Source organism: Muscardinus avellanarius, assembly GCF_963383645.1.
Source record: "Muscardinus avellanarius genome assembly, chromosome: 4".
NCBI lineage: Eukaryota > Metazoa > Chordata > Mammalia > Rodentia > Gliridae > Muscardinus > Muscardinus avellanarius.
In genome coordinates, this window is record NC_137789.1 from 27,841,262 (window position 1) to 27,863,309 (window position 22,048).

The 22,048-nt window shown below is 38.5% G+C and overlaps 1 protein-coding gene across 3 annotated transcripts in view; it reads left to right on the plus strand.

Moving 5' to 3' along the window:
• Positions 1 to 1,594: 1,594 nt before the first annotated feature.
• Positions 1,595 to 22,048, plus strand: part of CSMD3 (CUB and Sushi multiple domains 3) — a gene marked incomplete at both ends in the record, with an annotated part of 1,156,743 nt that continues 1,136,289 nt past the window's right edge. For all 3 annotated transcript variants that reach the window (XM_080694904.1, XM_080694905.1, XM_080694906.1), the window contains one exon: positions 1,595 to 1,772. In XM_080694904.1, coding sequence (XP_080551030.1) covers positions 1,595 to 1,772 — 178 coding nt within the window. The remainder of the gene's footprint in view (positions 1,773 to 22,048) is intronic.

Consider the following 22,048-nt stretch of genomic DNA (forward strand, 5'->3'; position numbering starts at 1 on the left):
GAGCTCAGAATCCTTCCTGTAGACAGAACCCACTGGCCACTCACGCCTAGGGCAGCTCCTAAAGTGCCCGCTTCCCAGAGCAGGACTCCCTCCAGAGGCGACCGCCTTGGTCCACTGAGCAGGCAGCTAGGATGGAGACCAGGGACAAAAGCTGGACAGGATGATTGTGCGGTGTGCGTGCAGGACGGGATCCATTATCTGTGGGCCAGGTGGGGAGCTTCACACTCAGACTGGACAGTCCTCTCGACTAAGTCCCGTACAGAGACGCTCAGTCCCCTGACAGCAGTCGGCGTGCAAATAGGGCCACTGGCGGCAGCAATTACCTATTCCAGAACCAGCACTGCAGCCCTCCGGGCTCCGCAGATGGAACCAGATTCCCAAAAGGCCTGGATCACCAGTCTGGCGCCCAGTCTAAAGAACTTGCTCGTCGACAGATTGGGGCCAGGGCAGTGCCAAAAAATAATAATAATAAGAAGAAGAAATTGGTATACAGGAGCAAAGCGCGTTAATCTCAGGGACATTGCTCCTTCCTATCAGGGAATAAGAGAAACAGGGTTCCTTATAGATGTGAAGGAGACGCGGGTGGCTTGCAGACGGCCAGTAGATGGCGGAAGAACTCTTCCTTTGTAGAATCTTAACCCTTGAGTGGTGCACGGGGGCTGCCAAATCCAGATGTATACATATATACATTTGGGGTTTTGAAAGAAACCTCCCATTTACATATTTGGGACCGATTCCGAATTAAGACAAATGAGTGTGTTCCAGATAACTACCAGAGATAAAGTAATTTAGCTGCGGCACACGCCAGCTCAAAGGAGGTCTAGAAGGATGAAAAGATGAACTATTTGGGGAAATGACTGACTTCCCTCCTCACCCCACCCCCGCCCCGGCCACCTATGAAATTCGTTTACCGGATCCTAAAAACCTGGTTACGGGTTTGCACGGTGGCATTTGAATATGTAAATGCATGTGTGCAAATAAATTATTCTCTGTGATTTCCCTTTTCATTTAAACCAAAGGAAAATAAATGCGACAAGACTGCCTGAAATATACTGCAAGTACAGTAGTAACACACGTCCCATGATACAGACGTGGGCATCACATCGATGAAGCTCGACTCATTAGCATCAAAAGCAACGCAGATCTTCCCGATTAAAATATTCCTTTAGCACGCTTCTCTATTCGCAGGCTGCAATGGAGAGCTCACTAACATAATATTTCTTGAGCTGCTTTTCCAGGCAGAATTGATCTATTCGAGGGGGAAAAAAACACAAGCCCCTTAATTTCAAATATTGTGGGGAGTTTATCAGAGAGCGGAGCTGGGCATTAAGAGGCTCACTAGTGGTTTCGGGTGGTTGCTGTAAGGAGCTAGAATTGAGGTAGATTTGGGTGGAGGGGAAAAAACGCGCAAGAAAAGACAGAATCCGGAGTAGCGGAGACTTTGTGCCCCCGTTGGAGAGATGGTTGAGTCCTCGTCAAGGTTGCTGTGGTATCCCAGAAACACCATTCACTCCGAGCTGTGACCGCGCACCGACAACACCAACAACTCCACTGCGCCGGGCTGAGGAGCAGGAATTAGGAGCTCGCCAATAACATGAAAGGGATCCGTAGAGGGGAAAGCCGAGCGAAGGAATCCAATCCCCGGGAGCCTGGCACGCGAAGATGCGCTAAATGTGGCCGCCGAGACTTCATCCTGATGAAGAAAATGGGGATTAAAAGTGGATTTACGTTTTGGAACCTCGTCTTTTTATTGACGGTGTCTTGTGTGAAAGGTAGGTCCGCTTTCCGGGGGTCCCCTTGGCTTTGCGTGGAGGTGGGCTTACTTGCAGCCGCCGCCGCCGGAGCGGGGCTGGCAGCTTACTTTGCAATTTACACGGATAAAAATCATCAGGATAATCCTGATGAAGGAGTTGATTCACAGCTCGTTTTCCCCCCTCAGATAGGAAATGCATTTTGCTTGCCAGATCTGGCGTTCAATGCGGTGATTGAGCTTGTGCTCAATAAATATTCTTGCAGTATGCTCTAACGAAGACGTGAGTTGGTTAGTGTAGCCTCTAACTAGTGGATAGACCCAGGCAGAATTCCTCTGCAAGGCTGTTCTCCTTGGTGAGGTTTACCTTGGTGTCTTGTCAAATCCGTGGGATATGATGCTTTGGGGTGGAATATTTTGTATTAAAGACACTGGTGTCAATGCTTTTTAACCCTTTCTGGAAACAAAGTTACCAATGTGCTAGTATGTGCCAGGATGGTGCTGTTTCTAAAGATGTTAGGATACAGGGGTCTTCCAAGAATTGCCACAAGGACAGGAATGTCTGCATACATATTTGAATTTTTTTTTCTCTACGTGGGCTTCTATGCAATGATAAATGTAGGAGAGCTTCCTTCGGGCTTATGGTTAAAGGTTTGGCCCAAAATGAGGCTTCGAAATGGTCTAAGATGTCACAAAGTGTAAAGATCCACCTCTGAGAATGAATGAAGGTAGGAGGAAAGTCATTAGCTGATGACCAAAAAGAAAATCCCCAGCAAGTCTCAGCTTTCAGACAGGTAGAATGAGTATCACATGTACAGACAAGGGGGGAGGGATGTAAAATTTTATCCCTAAGCAGGAAGGCAAGGGGCAGTCAGGATGATTGGAAGAAGAGCTGTCCTCCGGGAGAAAAGAGATCTTCAGAGCGCTTCACAACTTCTCCTGCTGCCCATTAATTGCTGCAAAGAATACTCAAGAGGTGTTTATGACTCATGCCATCATTTTTGAACAATCACTTGTCCATACTCTTGGCAGCCCGAATAGACGCGATAGATGTCGCTTTTAGTGGAGCCAGGTTCAATTCCCGGGTGGTATCTGTGTGTTGGGGGCTGGGGGCGCCGGGGTTGTTTTGGCCCAGGAGCGCCAGGCTGTCAACACAAACTGGACGCTTCTTCCTTTGTAAAGGAGTGCCTCTCTGAACCGCAATCCGGCCGCGTCTCTATGAAACAGTTTATTGTCCAGCTTGCAGCTGGCTGTCCCTCCACAGAAGGCAGCGCATTTGCATTCAGTGGAAATGATAATTCATGTTTTGGGAGGAGGGAAAGGGAGAGGTTACCTCTCCCCCTAATATGACCAGTGATGGGTGGCATGTCTCGAATTTTAATTTACATCCCTAAATGTCAAGAAGTCGCCCCTGGTCTCTGTGGCAGCAACAGTCTTTTAATCCCGACCTGCTCCATGAAGCGTGAGTGTGTGTGTGTGTGTGTGTGTGTGTGTGTGTGTGTGTGTGTTTCCAGAAGCCTCCGTGCAGCTCCAAGCTAAGAGGCTTGTCCTAAGCAGCCTAACTATAGTGCCTCGTGCACAAAACGCCTCTCAGGTAGCTTACAAGGGGGATTTTTGTCGCCAGCTCCACGGGTGAGGAGCCACACATTTCTGCCTAGTTCGCCTGCCACTGGGAGTCTGTGGTTAATAGATGGCCCTGGGGCTTCCTGCTAGACGCTGGCTCCCGGTGGGGGAGGCGCAGGGAGCCAGCAGCAGCCCTGGGGGAAAAAAAAAATTAAAAACGTAGGGGTGTCTCCTTCGAGATGATGACCGGGGGTTAAGTGTGAGTTTTCCTGTGATACCTGTTGAGCAACAAGATATTTGGGGGGCAAGTAGGGGGGAGTGAGTATCCGATGCCTGGCGAGCAGCCAGTCTGACAAACGCTTGAGCTGCCTGACTGCTGTAACAGCCGAGCCCGCCCGCACCTACCGTATATTTTCAAATAAAACGTGCCTCAGAAAAAGAAGAGCGTTAAAATGCTCCAAATGGCACTTTCAGTGGGACCCCTCCCTTCTAACCAGAGCTGTCATACTTAAGACTCAGATCGTGGTCTACGTTGACTGTACTCCAGCTTTGGGGGCATTGAGAAGGAGGGACACGTCACAGTTTTGCTTTGGCCCTGTCGGAAATCAATATTCTACAGATCGTTGAAGTATTTTTTTTTAATGATAATAAAGTTCTTTATTGTCACACGTCTGGTACTTGGGAGTCATCCCCTAAACCGAAGCTGTTTCCAGATTCTGAGAAACTTGCTTAGGTTGCATGCTTTAGATCTGTTTCCAATCACCAGGGTGTGCCAATGTTCACCTTTGCGTCTTCTCTTTTTCAATTTTTAATTTTACCTCGGTCTCAAGGTTTGCCTGAGACCACGATTTCTGTCTGCAGTGCTTTACACCGTGTCTGCCCCTGTCTCATTCAGTTTTTGGCGTCCACCCTGTTTCTCCCTGGCCCTCAAGCCCACAGCACAGCTTAGATGGAGTCAAAGGTTTTGGAGGTCCTGACCTAGGCCAGTGCCAGGTGTCAAGAAGTCCGAGGCGCGCAGGCTTTTCCTCGCGAACAGCGTCGGCCAGGCGAATTCCACCATCTGTCGATAGTTTTCGTCCCTACACGGGCTCACCTCTGCGCTCACCAGCAATGACAAAGAGGTTCCGTGGAAGGAGACGCCTCAGTGTGGCGAGACGAAGTGGTCTTTGGTTGGCCTGACTCTCCAGGGTGGGGCTGAAATTGGAGCGAACCTTCCTTGGGCTTTTTATCCTCTAGGACTAAATCTGAAATCCTGAAATAAAATAAAATGCTTTGCAGGGCGCCTAATTGGAGGGGAGCCTGGCGGAGGCTGCTTAGACTTGTTCCGGGCGGATTTCTAGCAGAAACTACAAAGGAGAAGAGAAAAGAGGGAGAGAGGGGTGGAGATAGGCAGGCAGACAGACAGGCAGACGACAGACAGACAGACAGACAGACACGCGGACGGAGATTCTGAAACGCTGCTCCCAGCTGCAGCGCCTGTGTTTAGGTCTCATCCAGACAGAAATCATGAATCTCCAAGTCTGGTTTGAAGTGTCCCGCCCACGGAAAGAGACACCCGCGGGGGTGCATTCCCGCGCTGCTTCTGAGGGGATCCCGAGGGGAGCACAGGCATCGGGCAGAGAAGGCGCTGAAGACACAGTCTTAGCTCGGCAGCAGGTGGGAGCTGGTTCACGGTCGGGTACCCACGCAGGGCGTGCGCCCCGGGCTTCCATCAGTGCTCAGGCCTTGACCGATGCATGCTTTTGTTTGCTCTGGGACTTCAAGGAGAAAATACTGCCACGAATCTCTCCTAGAAAGGTGGGGGGTTGCACTCTCCTCTGTTCCTCCTGGAAAGGGTCGAGGTGTCCATGCGGGGGCGGGGTAGAGCTGTGGCTGAACTTATTAGCACATTTCACCTTCGCCTGGGTGGCCTCGCCTGGGGGTCTTAGCACAGCTCAAGTCTGCCTGGGCCAACACCTTCACTCTCCACCCTCAAGGCGATAGGTGGAACATCAGAAAAAAAATATGCGTACTATCTTGATAGAGCTTTCCCAAGGTGGTCCAGGGAACGCGTTAAAATCTTCACAAAACAGTCTATATATATAAAAAAAGAAAGCAAACAAAACCCATCCACTTCCATCTCTGTCAACAACACCCTTCCCCCAAGGTTAACACCACTGAACACCTGCAGTGATTGAGACTATGCATCTAGGGTCCCTGTGGGTCACAGTTGGGACATGTGTCCTTTAGTCTGTTTCCTCTGAGAATATCATTTTGTTCTGGAAAGCCAGATTCCCCGACATTTTTATTGACCAAACCTGGTTAAAATTGGGTGCCTGTCCAGGCCCCTGCTGCGTGTGTGTGTGTGTGTGTGTGTGTGTGTGTGTGTGTGTGTGTGTTGTTTATGTGCTAGCACTTTGCTGGGGCTGGGTAATGAATTGACACCTAGGAGCCTTGAGGAGGGTGGGTGCTAGTTAGTATGTACTAGGTGGAAAAGGGTGGCTGGTTAGGGGACAGTTAAATTCCTCTGCACTCCAGATGTTCGCTGGGGCTGCCACCACTGCCAGGCGTGATCCCGTAAAGGCACAGAGAAAATCCCTCTTTCTTCAAGCAGAAAACCCCTTGTCCTCACTCTTGCAACTTCTCTAAACAGCAGCCCCGGGAGCTCAGAAAGCTCCTGAGAGAACAAGGAATGGGGACTGCATCTCTTGTAGGATCCCTTTTTCCTGCTTTAAGGTGGATCCTTGGGCCACCGGCAGGCAGGAGGGCAGCCACAGGCTTCAGCTGGCACCTTGGCTTAGGGGTCTCTGGGGGAGAAATACCAAGCAGCACAGGGTCCTTCAGGTCACAGAGATGGTCCTCTCCCAGCCGCACTGAAGTGGCCAGAGGGCTGTAAAGGGAGCACCAAAGGGGAACTGCTGTTCAATGCAGAAAATAAATGAAGCAGGGCAACCAGAGGCAGGAGGCATTCCCTGCTCAGAGTCTTACAGGCAGGGGAGGCTGCAAACCACTGACTTGTGAAGCCATCCATCCCAGTGCATCACCCTGACCTGGCTTGAGCAGCCTCCAGAATTCTGAGCTGAACTTCCCCTGGACAATTACCTGATTGAGAGCAATCTGAAATGTCCTTTTGCAGCACTGCACTTTCCAGAACCTTCCAGGGTGCGTGAGTCTTGAGTAGTGGTGGGGGGGGTTGGGGTGGGATGTGTGTGTGTGTGTGTGTGTGTGTGTGTGTGTGTGCGCGCGCGCGCGCGCGTGTGAATCTGTGTGTTGGGGGCTGCTGCATCAAGTCCTAGTTGCAAGAGTATGTGAGCAGAAATAATTAAGGAGGCAAGTTTCAGCATCTGGAAAACCTGATGCCAGCTCCCTTGAGATCCTTCAAGGAGAAAAAGGGTAGAATTACTCAATGAATTAAGTATTCCAAGAGCATAGGCTTAGTTTCAGTTGTTATTATTGTTCATGATATTAATTAGCGTTTCTATTTGTAGCTTAGCTGAGTAAGTTTGGGGTATAGATGTATTTTCCCTGAAGACAAGATATGGTGGCGAAGGAAACACTGAAATAAAATTAACTGGCAGCAAAAATCATCTATCTGTATCTGGTTCTAAATATAGTAAAACTACCTAAGATCTGATAAGACAACTCCCCAAAAGTAAGAGAGGAAGAGAAGTTAATAATGCCTTTGTACTCATGTGGAAACAGAACTCTGATATGAAAATACTTACCTAATATCTCAAATGCAAATAAATGAAAGGACTAAATTTCTTCTCCTCATGTTGCAAATATGCTTCTTCTTGTGTTCAGACAGGTGACTTACTCCTACTTACTTCTCAGGGTTTCCAGAAAGGTTTCAGTCCAAACACTTCCAATATTTTGTTTTGTTGAAGAGATAAGAGCTAAGTACTAAACAATGTGCTTAGTAAGGCCCCTGTTCCTTTAGGCAACATGACTTTGAGAAAATAGGGCATTTTGTTTTTGAATCCCAAGATTCAAAGCAAAATGATTGAAAATAAAGAGAAATGAGAAAAATGTATGAGATAAAATGTAAAAGTAAGGCTATTTGACCGTATTGACATAACAGCAAAACTTAGTTTTAGCTATTTTGTCCTTCTGTTTCTTCCATTCTCTTTACTCAAAACCCAGAGTGCCAGCTGTTTAGCGATACAGTGAACAGTTCTGATTTGGATCTAAGATGAGGTCTATGAAGGATGATAGTGTAGACACTGTGGTCTAATGAGAAAGTATCACTACCACAAAGTAGCTGAGGCTGGCTGCTAATCTGCTACTTTCCTGGCTCAGCCTCCCAAGTACTGGTATTACAAAAGTGCTTCACCAACCTGGCTCTCTAGAAACATTTTAGAATTACAACCTCTCACTGGGGATGTGTGTGTGTGGGGGGAGCACATACCCTAAACCCTAGTACTTGGGTGGCTGAGATAAGAGGATCGCAGGTTAAAGCCAGCCTCCACAAATTAGTGAGGCTCTCAGCAATCTAGTGAGACCATGTTTCCCAATAAGAAATTAAAAATCAGGTTGGAGGTATAACTCAGCAGTAGATTGTCCTGGGCTCTACTCCTAGTCCCCCCCCCCCCCACACACACACACTATACAATCTCTCAGATTTCCATCAGAGACTTATTGAATTGGATGCTGTAGTAATTAGGCACAGATATTTGTGCTTTAAACAAGCCATGTAGGCAGCTTCTAATGTATTCTAAAGTTTAAGAATGACTCCTGTAAAGTGGGAAAAAAATAAAAAATAAGGGCTATAGAGCCCCAAACATAAGAAAGTAAAATAGTGATTCTGCTACCAATCATCTTTGAACTAGTAACTCAACTTTCCTAAGTCTCAATTTTATTATTTATAAAAAAAACTGAAAGATCAGTGGGTTTATTGGAAGATTATGCAAATCATATATGCAACCCAGTGATGCAGTTGCCATCGACACTGTTAGAGGATGGATAAACTTTGCAAAGCCAGTATGAACTTTCACATACATACTTCCTCCCTAGCACCACTACCTTAACTTTTCTCTCACAGTAAATAGGAAGTGTAGCCCCTTCTTGCTAGAAATTACTTCACTTTGGCTAAATTCCTAAGCTATTCCACATATGAGAATTACTCTGAAACACCTGCTTATTGCCTTTATACATTTACTTCTGGTGCTGGTTTTGTGAATTACGGGCAGACTCACAGTTGGAAACTGTTACCCCATGCTAGGGCTGATTTCATTCCTTGCATTCTGGTATCAAATTCTTTTGATATTGATTATTTAATGTGCGTACATAAATTTGTTCATTCATCTTGGCAAAATTCATGGTATTCACAGAGCTGGAAGGATCCCTAAATATCAGCTAGCTCACTGCTCATCTATTGTACAAATGCATATGCTTAGAAAAGGTAATGATTTTTGCTAGCCTTCAAAGATCATTTGCTCCAGAAATCAGACAGTATTACTGTGTGATCAAGTTTTTGTTCAACGCTCTTTCTATTATACCTTACCAATTTTATTACAGTTAGCTCAGATAGTACCAACAAAGATCGTCAGTCACAAAAGTTAATGTATAAGTACTCTGTATTAATTAGTACTACATAGAGCCTGGCTTGGTGGCACACGCTTGTAATCCCAGCATTCGGGAGGCTGAGACCTGGAGGATCGCGGTTCCTGGACAGCCTCAGCTACTTAGTGAGGCCCTCCGCAACTCAGTGAGACCCGGTTTCAAAATAAAGAATAAAAAATAGGGCAGGGGGTGTAGCCCGGAGGTCAAATGCCCCTGGGTTCCATCCCCAGACCCACAAAAAAAAAAAAAAAATTAGTACTACATAAAAGTAGTGCTTTGTGGTAAAATAATGCAAATGCAAACTACTTGTTTGGAAGAACACAAATAGATAATTATATAAAGATAACGTTTTCTAAGATAGATAGTATGCACACCAAATAAATAACTAATCATGCTTTCAGTAAAGTCTATCCATTTCCTGACATTGCAGGTCTGTAAATAAAATCAGTATATAGCATGGTGTCTCAGAAAGAATTTTGAAGGTTAGTACTTAAAAACTGAATTCTTATTTATTTCTTATGAACTGTGTAAATTTTTTTGTTTAAAGGCTTTTGTTTTCTTTTTATTTTTGCAGTACTGGGGAGGGATCCCAGGGGCATTCTATGTCAGAGCTATACCCCCAACCCTGTGTTTTATTCTTTATTTTGAAACAGGGTCTCACTGAATTCCAAAGGGCCTTAGTAAGTAGTAGCTGAGGCTGTCCTCAAACTGCGATCCTCCTGTCTCAGCCTCCCAAATGCTGGGATTATAAGCATGCGCCACCAGGCCTGGGTGTTTAAAGGCTTTTAAATCTACAAGATGTTTTCTTAATTTTTTTCCTGGTTATCTTTAAGTCCTGTTTACATGACATTCATACATTCCCTCTCATTTGCATTTTCATTGGCATAATCTCGTTCACATTATTTATATAAGTCAATGAAGTCATTCAATACTCTACCATAGAAATAATACATTTTGACAATATTAAAATTATAAGAAAAATCAATTCATATTTCTTGGTAAGTCAGATAAATATTTTTATTTAGAAGATCATAGCATTAAAAATTACTTCATTGTAAGATTCACTTCATGTATTACTGTGATACAAATTTAAAATATGTTAAATTATTAAAAATGTACATTTAGATTAGTCTTTAATTTTAATTTTAATTTTTTATACTAAGGTTTAATTTTTTATACTAAGGTTCAATTTATTTTAATGTTTTTCAAACTGAGAATAAAAACATAATTTGCAGCTTTACTCAAAAAAGAAAACATATATTAAAATGAAAAGACTAATGGAAGGTTTATAGTTATATAACATATAAATTTGATGCAATGTTAACTGTAATGTTAATTGTTGAATTTATGGAAAAACATACAAGTATGTCTAATATTAAGTAAAAAATGGTAGTTTTACCATCATATATACAGTGACTACAACCATTCAAAGAAACAATTAAGTTTGAAAAAAAACTGTAAGAACACACACATAAAATGAAAATAGCTTGTATATAAAGAAAATAAAATTATTTTAAAAAGGTATCAATTATACAGTTATTAAAAACTCTTTTTTAAATTGGTGCATTGTAGTCATACAAAAATCAATTAATATTAAGCAGTTCTCTTCAATTTTAATGTATAAGAAATATTTATAAAGTCTCTTCAATATGGGAGTGAAATTTGCAAAGATAATGAATTATACTAAATTTGTAGCATGAAAATGTTCAGAAAATGGTTCAAATATTATAGTGTGATTCCCATACATACTGATTTCATAATATTTAATATTAAAAAATTGTCTTCCTCACTAAGCCAAGCATGGGAAGGAGGGAGGGGGAGGGAATGGTGTGGGGTAGGGGCTAACTGTGTGATGTGTGCACATATGTCTACACAATTTTTTTTAATCCCATGATGATGTATGAATACAGTGCACCAATAAAAAAATAAATAAAAAGTAAATAGAAAAAAATAAAGTCTTCTTTTGCCTCATATCTGCAATTTTTAAAGGAATTAGTATGATTACATAGTTTAAAATATCTATGAGGTTGTTTAAATTATGACCTTTCAAAAATATTGTGAGATCCCACTTTCAAAAGAAATTTGTAAATAAAAATAGACTTCATACAAGTGGATTTATTTAATTCAAAATAACTTTGTAAAGGTAAGAGCTCTTCCTATAATATTCTATTATAACATTAATCTGATGGAGAATGTATTTTACTTTAAGGCTAAGGTATATAAATAATATCCTCACATATGTTATGCATGTTTTTGCATGTAATGCTATCTTTTTATGAGATAGCCTTATTTCAGACAGCTTTGATAGATGATCTAAGATTTCTCCAAAGGTGGCTGAAGTCATTGATGATGGTACACCAGTAATTATGCATCCTACAATTATGCATCTCAAAATTTAATTAATATTTAAAATGGATTGATTACCACCTAAGTTCTTCATTTTAAAGTCAGTACTATTGCTATAATGATTCACTATAGTTTAACATAGTTTATTATTATAATAACTCATTTTAGTTTAAGGTTGTACTTTAGAATTTTAATATAGAAAAGTGAATAAAATCTATTCCGTGTTATTTCTGTAAAGCATAATAAGATACTATTAAGGATATTTTAAGCTTAGATAAGTTGTAATTTCTAGAACTGATTTTGGTTTTCAGTTTTTAACTGTATTGTTACATGGAGAAACGAGTTTTCTAAATCCATTATCAGAAGTACATAATTTGACTCTCCCAAATGTTGGTAATAAGTCTACTTGTAGTTTCTGATATTGAGCTCTGTGCTTCTCGAAGCTACATTTGCAAAGGTAATGGCTAAAAGTTAAGAGAACTGGCAAATACACATCAGTGAACATCCTGGAGAGAAAACAATGTACCTTGAACTTACTGGCTCCATACTAAAGTGACTAAATGATTGACTATGAAGAAATTATTTGTTCCATTTTTACATGCATTTGGAAACCCAAGGACAATTAAGCCAGCTGAACCGATTTGAATGCTTCATGTAAACAAATTTACATGTAGCCTAGAATTTGTGTGTCAGCTTCCACCTTTGTGTAGTTTCTAAGATAATTCTTTCTCTCTCTCTCTCTCTCTCTCTCTCTCTCTCTCTCTCATTCTCTCTCTCTCTTGCAGTACTTGAGATGGAACCCAGGGACATTCTAACTCCAAGCTACACCCCCAGCCCTATTTTTTGTTCTTTAGTTTGAAACTGGGTCTCACTGAGTTGCCAAGGGCCTCACTAAGTAGTTGAGGCTGTTTGTGAACCTTGATCTTCTGGTCTCAGGGTCCCAAATGATAAACTCTTTTGTTTTAATGTGTGTGTGTGTGTGTGTATGTGTTTGTGTGTAGTACTGGGGGTGGAACCCAGGGGCCTTCTACCTCTGGGCTATACTCCCAGACCTATTTTATATTTTATTTGGAAACAGAGTCTCACTAAATTGCTGAGAGCCTCACTAAGCAGCTGAGGCTGGCTTCGAACCTGTGGGATCGTCCTGTCTCAGCCTCCCAAGTGCTGAGATTACAAGTATGCACCACCACACCCAGCTCTTGTTTAAATATTTTTATTGGTGCATTGTAGTCATACATCTTAATGCAGCACAAGATGACAGAGGCATGCATGCACACATTACTCAGCCCTTCCCCAATTTCCACCCCATTCTTTCCCCCCTTCTCATATTTAGTTTACTGATTGACTTTGATATGTTTATGAATGTACATCATGTATATTAAGGAATATCTCTCTTCCCCTCTCACCTTATTTGTTTATCTATATTTTTCTTCTTCCTCTAGAGTTCCTTCTATGATCCTTTATCTCCCTAGTGTGCCCATATTAGGCAGAGCCTCCAATTTTTAACTTTTTGTAACTGACTAATCTCACTTAGCATAATGTTCTCCAGTTCCATCCATTTCCCCACAAATGAAATAATTTTGTTTTTCTTTATGGCTGAGTAAAATTTCATTGTGTACATATCCCATAGTTTTGTAATCTGTTCATCTGTTGCTGGACATATTAGCTGGTTTCATAGTTTGGCAATTATGAATTATGCAGCTATGAACATGATATGCATGCGTTAGTTTGGTAGTTTGGTTTTCATTCTTTTGGGTAGATACCTAGAAGTGGTATTGCTAGATCATATGGTAGGGTTGTTTCCATTCTTTTGAGGATCCTTCATATTGTTTTCCAAAGTGGTTGCTCTAATTTACAATCTCATCAACAATTTATTAAAGTTCCTACTTCTCCACATCCTTGCCAGCATTTGTTGTTGTTTGTGTTTTTAATGATTCCCATTCTAGTTGCGGTTATGTAAAATGTCAGGGTAGTTCTGATTTTTCTCTCTCTAGTTGCTAATGATATTGAACCTCTTCAACAAATAATGTTGAAAAATCTGGTTAACTATAAGCAGAAAAATGGAAATAAACCCCACTTTTTCACCCCACACAAGAATCAATTCAAGATGGATCAAAGACTTGGAAATCATACCAGAGACCTTGCAGCTCCTTGAAGTGGCATAGGTCCAACACTGCAATATATAGGCATAGGTCAAAATATTCTCAAAGAGACTCCTAAGGCATAAGAAATTAAAAGAAGGATCAATACACGGGATTGCATTAAACTGAAGAGCTTCTATACAGCAAAGGAAACTATCAAGAACCTCAACAAAAAGCTGACAGAATGAAGGAAGAATTTTGTCAACTATTCCTCTGATAGAGGACTAGTATCTAGAATATACAGAAAACTCAATAAATTAATTGCTAAGAAAACTTTAACAGTAAAAATAGGCAAGTCAACTAAACAGACAGTTCATAGAAGAAGAAATTCAAATGGCCAAAAAGGTATGAAGAGATGATAAATTTTTAAAAATGAAATTCTGTCAGGTCTATGATTGCCTATATTTATATTTCATGCTTAATACTCTTCTTATTCTTTTAAAAGACTTTCATTGGTACATAATAATTATACAATATAATGATGTTCCAAGTGATGTAAACATACATGCACATGTCACTTGGTATATATCCTTCCACATCCACCTTCCTCCCCCAACCTTTCTCTCTATACACATAAGGAGATTGAACTATTTTCTTCATCAATCCTCCTTTTTTATTCCCCCTTCCTCTACTAATTTACCACCACTATTCTACTGTTATATCTCCTATTTTATCTACAGTCTTTTTTATTTTCTATTTTTTTTCTGTAGCTTCTACATATGAGAGAAAATATATGATCCTGACTTTCTGAGACTGGCTGGTCTCACTCAGCATAATATTCTCTACTTCTATCCATTTTTCTAAAAATGACATAATTTTGTTCTTTTCTATGTCTGAGTTAAATTCCACTGTGTGTATATAGCACATTTTTCTTATCCATTCATTTGTTGATGGGCATCTAGGTTGGTTTCGAAATTTGGCTATTGTGATTTATGTTGCTATAACATGGATAAGCACATATCACTACAGTAATCTTATTTTAATTCCTTGGGAAAGATCCCAAGGAGTTATATAGCTGGATCATATGGTGTTTTCATTCCTAGTCTTTTGAGGAAAATTCATATAGAAGAACAAAAGACCCAGAATAGCCCAAGTAATTCTGAGCAATACAAATCACAATACCTAATCTTAAATCTTACCACTAAAGAGCTACAGCAACAAAAACAACCTGGTATTGGCACAAAAACATACCCATGGACCAGTGGAATAGGATAGAGGTGGCAAATCTTTACACTTATAGCCAGTTCATTTTTGGCCAAGGAGCCAAAACATACACTGGATAAAAGATAGCCTTTTCAACAAATGATGCTGAGAAGGCTGGATAGGCATATGTAGAAGAATGATGTTATAATTCTATCTCTTGGCTTACACAAAGTCAACTCGACATGGACTGGAAGATGTCCCAGATGTGGTGGTCCATGCTCACCCAGTACTTGGGAGGATTAGGAGTGAACCCAGGGGCATTCCACCAGCCAGGTGTGGTGGAGCACACTTGTAATCCCAGTACCTGTGAGGCTGAGAAAGGAGGATCCTGCAGGTTCAAAGCCGGCCTCAGCAACTTAGACCCTGTTTCCAAACAAAATATAAAATAGGTCTGGAAGTGTAGCCCAGAGGTAGAAAACCCCTGGGTTCTATCTCTAGGAACACACACACACACACACACACACACACACACACTCACACACAGATCAAAGACCTATAAAGTAGACTTGAAACTTTGTAATTAATAGAAGAAACATAGAACTAGCTTTTCAACATATAGTTACTGGTAGAAATTTCCTCAACAAAACCTGCCTCAAAAAGCTCAGGAAATAAAAGCAAGAATCAATAAAAGAAATAGTATCAAATTAGAAAGCTTTGGGGCAGCAAAGAGTTAAGAGTCTGAATGGACAAAACAAACTCAAAAAACTTGACATTTAATGGACAATTGAACTAAATAGACAGTTTTCAGATGAAAAATAGAAATGACCAACAAATATATGAAAAATGTATACACTATTAACAATCAATCAGGAAAATACAAATGAAAACTACACTGAGATTCCATTTAACTCCAGCTATAATGCAAATCATCAAGAACATAAACAATAATAAATGCTTCAGAGGATGTGAGAGAATAGAAACTTTATATACTGTTAACTGGATTGCAAATATGGACATTTACTATGAAGGTTTGGTGGATATTTCTCATGTTCAGTATCTTTTTCTGGCTTAAAATTTCTTTTTTTTAATCTATAAATTGATCTATTATATTTGTTAAAAGGAAGTCAAATAGAGATTCTTAAAGTCAGTTTAATCAAAAAGTGTCAGAAATATTTAACCTCTGTAATATCCTGGCAGTGTTCACTAATATATGAATAGATAAATATCTGAAGTGATATTTTGAACTTAATTTTTATGTATTACCAATGCTGGAGTCTTTCAAAATCAGCCATTTTAAATAATTTGAAGATAATTACTTCTTGTTTCCAACCTCTGCAAAAATGATAGAAAATCTCCATTTTACAAACACTAAAATATAACTTCAACTCTTTCAAAAGCTATGTTTTCTAAGACTTGACAAAATATTAGGAGATGCTGCACAGGTTATATAATGTGCGCTACTTCATGTAAATATCAACTTATTTCCATAAGTTTCTAATGGTAAAAGTCAAAGTTAGTTTATTATGTATTTATTAGATTATAATTATCTTAAATTTAATATTATTTCATTGGCATAATTTATGTTGTGAAGGATACTGAAGTCATTAAATTTTTTCCACAAAACTGCCAGTAGCTTACTTATCATTTCTGAACTTATTGACATATACTCATTCAAAATCATCAATCATGTGTTGAGGACCATCTAGCATGTGTTAAGAACATTTTATAACACCTTCCCTTACACATAATACATTTTAAATCTTTATTCTGTCCTCTGATAGACAAGTATAACATAGAAATTATTTGACAGAGTATAATGAAAGACAACATTTTGCAATCTGATTGAATCTAATTTTTCTTTACAATTATCAATTAAAATGTTTATTAGCTCCCAACTACTCAGTGAACTTCTTACTATTCCCCCCGCCCCAATAGGTCTTGCTTCAGAACTCCTCCCTGGCTTCCTAACACTTTCAATTGAAATTCAAATATTTGCCCCTTCATTTTATGATTCATATGAAATAAGGTCTGGACTAACTTATTAAGATCAATAGAGGATAAGAGCAAGAAGAAAATCCAAATAAAACTATAAAAGATTCTGCCATAGTTTTTCCTTCCTTCCTTCCTTCCTTCCTTCCTTCCTTCCTTCCTTCCTTTCTTCCTTCCTGTTCCTTGGATGATGGTGATTTGTGATACTGGGTATTGAACCCAGGGGATTTCAACTTTATAGATCCACCCTCAGCTGAGACTGGTCTTCAAACTTCGATCCTACTGTCTCATCCTCCCAACTACTGGGTTTAAGTTGTGCCCTAACATGTCCTTCTTCTTTATTTCTTATCTTTAATTGGAGGCATGTTGGTAAAACACAATTTTTCAACAAGTAGATATGTTTTATTAATTTGTGATGGAAAGAATGATAAAATGGAATTTAAGTAATTAACAAGTGAAATACTGGCATTGTCTCGATGCCATTTTTGCTACCTAAGAATTTAATAGAATGATTTTCTCTACAAAGTTAGGGCAGCCAACAAATTTCATATGTTATAATAACTTATTTTTCTCATTATCCCAAAATATATTGTTCAGTTTATTCATGTAATTCTGAAAATTTTACCAACATTCTAGGTGACAGCTATGTAATCTTTTCCCTTTTTTAAATTCTGTAAAGCTTATTTGTTAGTGACATAATGGTAATTTAATGCGCAAGAAACAGATTTATGGTTTATTAGTGCCAAAATATAAAAGTTTTCCTACTTCTAAGACTCAAACTGTGGATTAGTAAATGGAAAATCTAAGCCATGCATTTCCATATCTATGTAGACTATCTTCTCTGACTTATTTGATAAACATAGTAAAGTCAGAAGCTTAAGATAAAATGCTCTGAGTAAACTGCATCCTATTACTTAAGTTGATGTAACTAAAGAAATAAATTTCTAGGTATCACACCATAAATTTTAAATATTCTTCAAAATACACAGGATTAACCAGGCTTATTTAAATCCCATACTAATGAATGTGGGGTAATTTTCAGGACATGTTGACTTGGTTCCATCAACACCCCAAACATTGTTTTAAGATTCTTCTATTTAAAAAAAAAAAACAGGTGAAAATAGGTCCTTTATATTTCACAAGGCTATATTACAAGAACAATCATAACTAAGGCCGGTGTCCTTCTTAAGTTACAACTTTATTTTCAAAGTATCATTAACAATTTACATATAACAGCATTTCTACAAAAAGGACTGCTTTCCTAAAACACAGTGGACTGGCTCTCCAGCTATCTCATCCAGTGTAGTGCCCAAGAGAACCTCAGAGAAGATGCGTGCACGATGTACAGCCAGACTTCTTGAACACTAGCAAGCCATTAAAAACATTTCCCTTTCATCTCCCTCTCACGCTCTCAGGGCCACATTGTCCCTTTGCCTGTTGCTTCCCTACTTTTATAGGCCAGCTTCCTGGGAAAGGATTTGGTTTCTGCTCATGATCTTTTGATTTTTTTTTTTCCCAGAACTGGGGATTGAACCCAGGGGCATTCCACCTCTGAACTACATCCCCAGCCTTATTTTTTTATTCTTTAGTTTGAAACAGGGTCTCACTAAGTTGTAGAGGGCCTCACTAAGGACTGAGGTTGGCCATGAACCTGCGATCCTCCTGTCTCAGCTTCCCAAGCACTAGGTTTAGGAGCCTGTGCCACCATGCCTGGCTGCTCCTTCAAAATCTTAACCAGGAACATGTGCAGAAAACACTTGCAGGTCTCCAAAATTTATTGCAACACAGTCACTGTTTATTTTCAAACTTATAGGATACCAGATTGGCTGGCTTTGACTTAAATAAAACAGTAAGTGGGTCCAGGTTTCGATCAAGTGACCTTGGCTGGCTTTGACTTAAATAAAACAGTAAGTAGGTCCAGGTTTCGATCAAGTGACCTAGGCCTACTCAGGCCTACTCGACATGTCCTGTGAGAGAAGGGTTTGGATAAAAGAGGAAAATCAGTTATACGTACTTTACGTACTTTTTAAAACTTGCATTAAACACAGTCAACAAAGTTTTATCAAAAGTGACTATAAAATGAAAAGATGTTATTAATTGTATACTGAAGAACAAACTTTTATGATTTATGAATTTTGTCTCCTATATTTCTTAACAGTTTTTTCTCTAGAGGAATTGTTAAAACACTTCTCTCAGAAAGTTGAATCATTAAGAATTTCTAATTCTCCTGCTTCTTCATTTTTTTCTAGTCTTCATGGTGAGTAAAGAAGCCAATATTCATTTTTACCTGAGTCATATCGATCACAATGCTGTAGACATTGAGTACCTATCATTTAAGCATCTTGATCTGGAGTGATAGATATACTAAGCTTTTTAGGAAGATAGAATAAACAACTTAGAGGAAATTGGCTAGTAATTAGTGAAAATTAATTTCTTCTTTTTTAAAAAAGCAAATTAAATGTATATATTTACAGTCATGATGTCATGGGCTACATATAGCTATTTAGAAAAGGTAACTTTAGTGAAGCAAAGGAAAGTATTTATCATCAATTTCAAACTAAGCCTGATCTTGCTTCTTTCATTACTTGGAGAGAAAAAAAATACTACATAGTTTGAGATGATTTCTGAGCTCGTTCATATGTATAAGAGTATTTCTATTCCTGAAATAAGTATTTATGGATATGAAAAATTTATTTTACATGCTGCAAGATGAAGGGAAGGCAATAGAAACAGGAGAACCCAGCGGTCGCAATTCAGAAAGGTCAGGCTTATTAGACTGCTGGGGGAAGGCTTCATGTTATTGTTTGGACATACTCTATGGGATGTTTTATTAAGGCATTTTGGTATAAGAATGAAATAAAAAATGTATAATGTCCAAAAAATTAGGTGTCATAATATTATAGGTAGGTGGTACGTTTAAGGCCTTTGATATTGTAATATTTCCTCTTTACAAACTAAAAAGAGGTTGGGGGTAATAACCGCAATGTATGTACAAGATTTCATTTTGTATTCACATATATCCTTTGTTAATAGTTCAGATTTCATGAAAAACTTTCTGTGAATTAATTTATTAAAATGTAAAAGAAATGAATATCTTTCCTTAATTCATGATTCTCACTGAGCAAAAAGAAATGCCAGAAAAATATGAAAACCTCTCATTTACCCAGTGCTTACAAGAGGGTTTATTATAATTTGTAATTACACAAGTTTTGTTATTTTTAAATTTAAGGCAATGTTTTACATTTGATGTTATATAAGGTGTGGCTAGTTTGTTCTTGCTACATTTTTTTTTTTTTTTTGCACTATGACCTGCAATGCTCCTGTCTCAGCTTCCCAAGTACTAGGATTACAGACCTGCACCTCCATTTTAATATTTTCTCATTTGTTCCTTACTCTTACTTGGGTCATCATATTTTTCTACCTTATATTTTATAATATTATTTGAGATCTACAATTTCTACTACATGTCTCAATGATTAATTTTTTTACTAGTTTTCAAAGCATACTCATATGATGTTATTTGAAATTAGAATATGTAAATTTTTAGTTTTAATGGGAGTTTTGTGACATTTTTACTTCTATAAGCATTTCTTCAGTTAGCTATGTTTAAACCTACTATTAAAATTGTGGGAATAAAAAATAAGAGTTAAAGAGTGACATTTGTATTTCATAGGAAATTTCACAATTGATTTTAATGGAAACAAGTTAATGAACAAATATTTTCAATAAACTTTCGTGAGTGCTGTTATAAAGAGCTGTATGTGAGTTAGACAGGAGGATGGCTACGATGAGAAGAAAATGTGAGTTTTATTATAAATTTATAATTTGAACAGTTTTCTGGTAGTTATAAAGAAGAAAATAGAACATCTAAGAGGGTGACACTCCAGACCCAATGACTTTGAAGAGGCACCATACTTTTATCTAGCCCTTTGTAAATCTCCACCATCACCAAGTAGAGCTTTTCAGGCACAAGATTTCTGCAAACAATTTTTAAATGACGTGGCTAGTAATGCTTATGTTATGCTTCCATGTGGTAAGCTTTAAAAAGTATATATAATTAGCTTTTACTATAAAATATTCTTAAACCTGACTATATGATGATATTATTTACAAATCTATATTTAAACAAATATAGATACTATTTACAAACATACATATGTTCACAAATATATCTGTAAATTATATGTAAGTTATGTCAATATATGCAAATAACATATAAAGAATATACAAATTTATATTCAAATTATGTATGTATACAGACAAATATTTTATAGGCATAATACCTTTTAAGTCATTGCTTACTTTTTTATATAGTAGCATTTTATTTTATCCCCACTCAACCAACCCAATATTTGTCAAGATGTCCCCAGATTTCTAGCAGGCAGAAAAGTTATGGGGAGAAAGTGATTCCCTATAATCCTGGAGATGGTTGCTCTTGACCAAATGTCTCTGAGTAAGCCTGTTTCCTGTTGGAGACAAAGTTCTAATTGACATTATTGCCATTGTTTGTGGACCATTAATGATTTCTAACTTCTGTTTTGTTTCACAATATTATTCTTGAGTAAGTTTAAATTAGATAATAACTTTTTGGGGCTGAGCATAAACTCCAGAGGAAACTGCTACCTATATATAATCTTTAACAACTTAGTGGCTTCAAAGTATAGAGAGGACATAGTGGAATTAATGATTCCGAAGAGGACAGAATTCAATTTATTAACACTAAGTACTACTGATAGAACGTTACTCTTCAAATGTCCTATATTTGTCATGAGTTTTTGTATGCATGTTTTTTTTTCATTCTATTGCTATTATTTCTAGAGTGAATTTTGATATTTTGGTGTTTTTAAAACATCATTCTAAAATTCAGTGTATTTCATACATAAGCTCTTATTCAAACTATATATGTTGCAATCACTTTGTTGAAGCCATGTGGCTCAATTTTAGTAGTGGAGTTTATGCTTTCTTAACTCTGCATTTGCACTAAATGGTTCCTAGTTTAAAATATAATCCCTGGATTTTAATCTTGTAGAAATGCCATCTCTCCTTCCCCTGATACAATTCTCTAGATGCTCTCTAGTTGAATTTTAACTCAATTTTCCTTAAATCTACAGTAAATTACATTTGCATTAGAATTATAGCTTTTACCTTAATATGTGCTACACTCAAATAATTCATGCATTTTCTATCTTCCTCAAGTAACAGAAAAATAGAGGAGGTCAAAGCCTGTATTCTCAGCAATATTATATCTTTATGGAATTTTTTTTAATTTTTATTGGTGATCTGTATTCATACATTATAGTGGGATACAAACTTTTGTAGACATACATGCACACATCACCCATTCAGCCCCCACCCAATCCCCACCCCATTCTCTCCCCATCCCTCCTTCCCATGCTTGGCTTAGTGGTTGACATCTAGTATTATAGCAATTTATCCAAAATTAACAATGATAATCTCACATAACAGTTTCATTTGTCTGATACCAAGCTTTTGATGACTTAAAGATAACATTTCAATATTTCTTTTTGCTTTCTTTCTTACCAGAGAATATTTTTTTCTATTTTTTTAGGTGAAA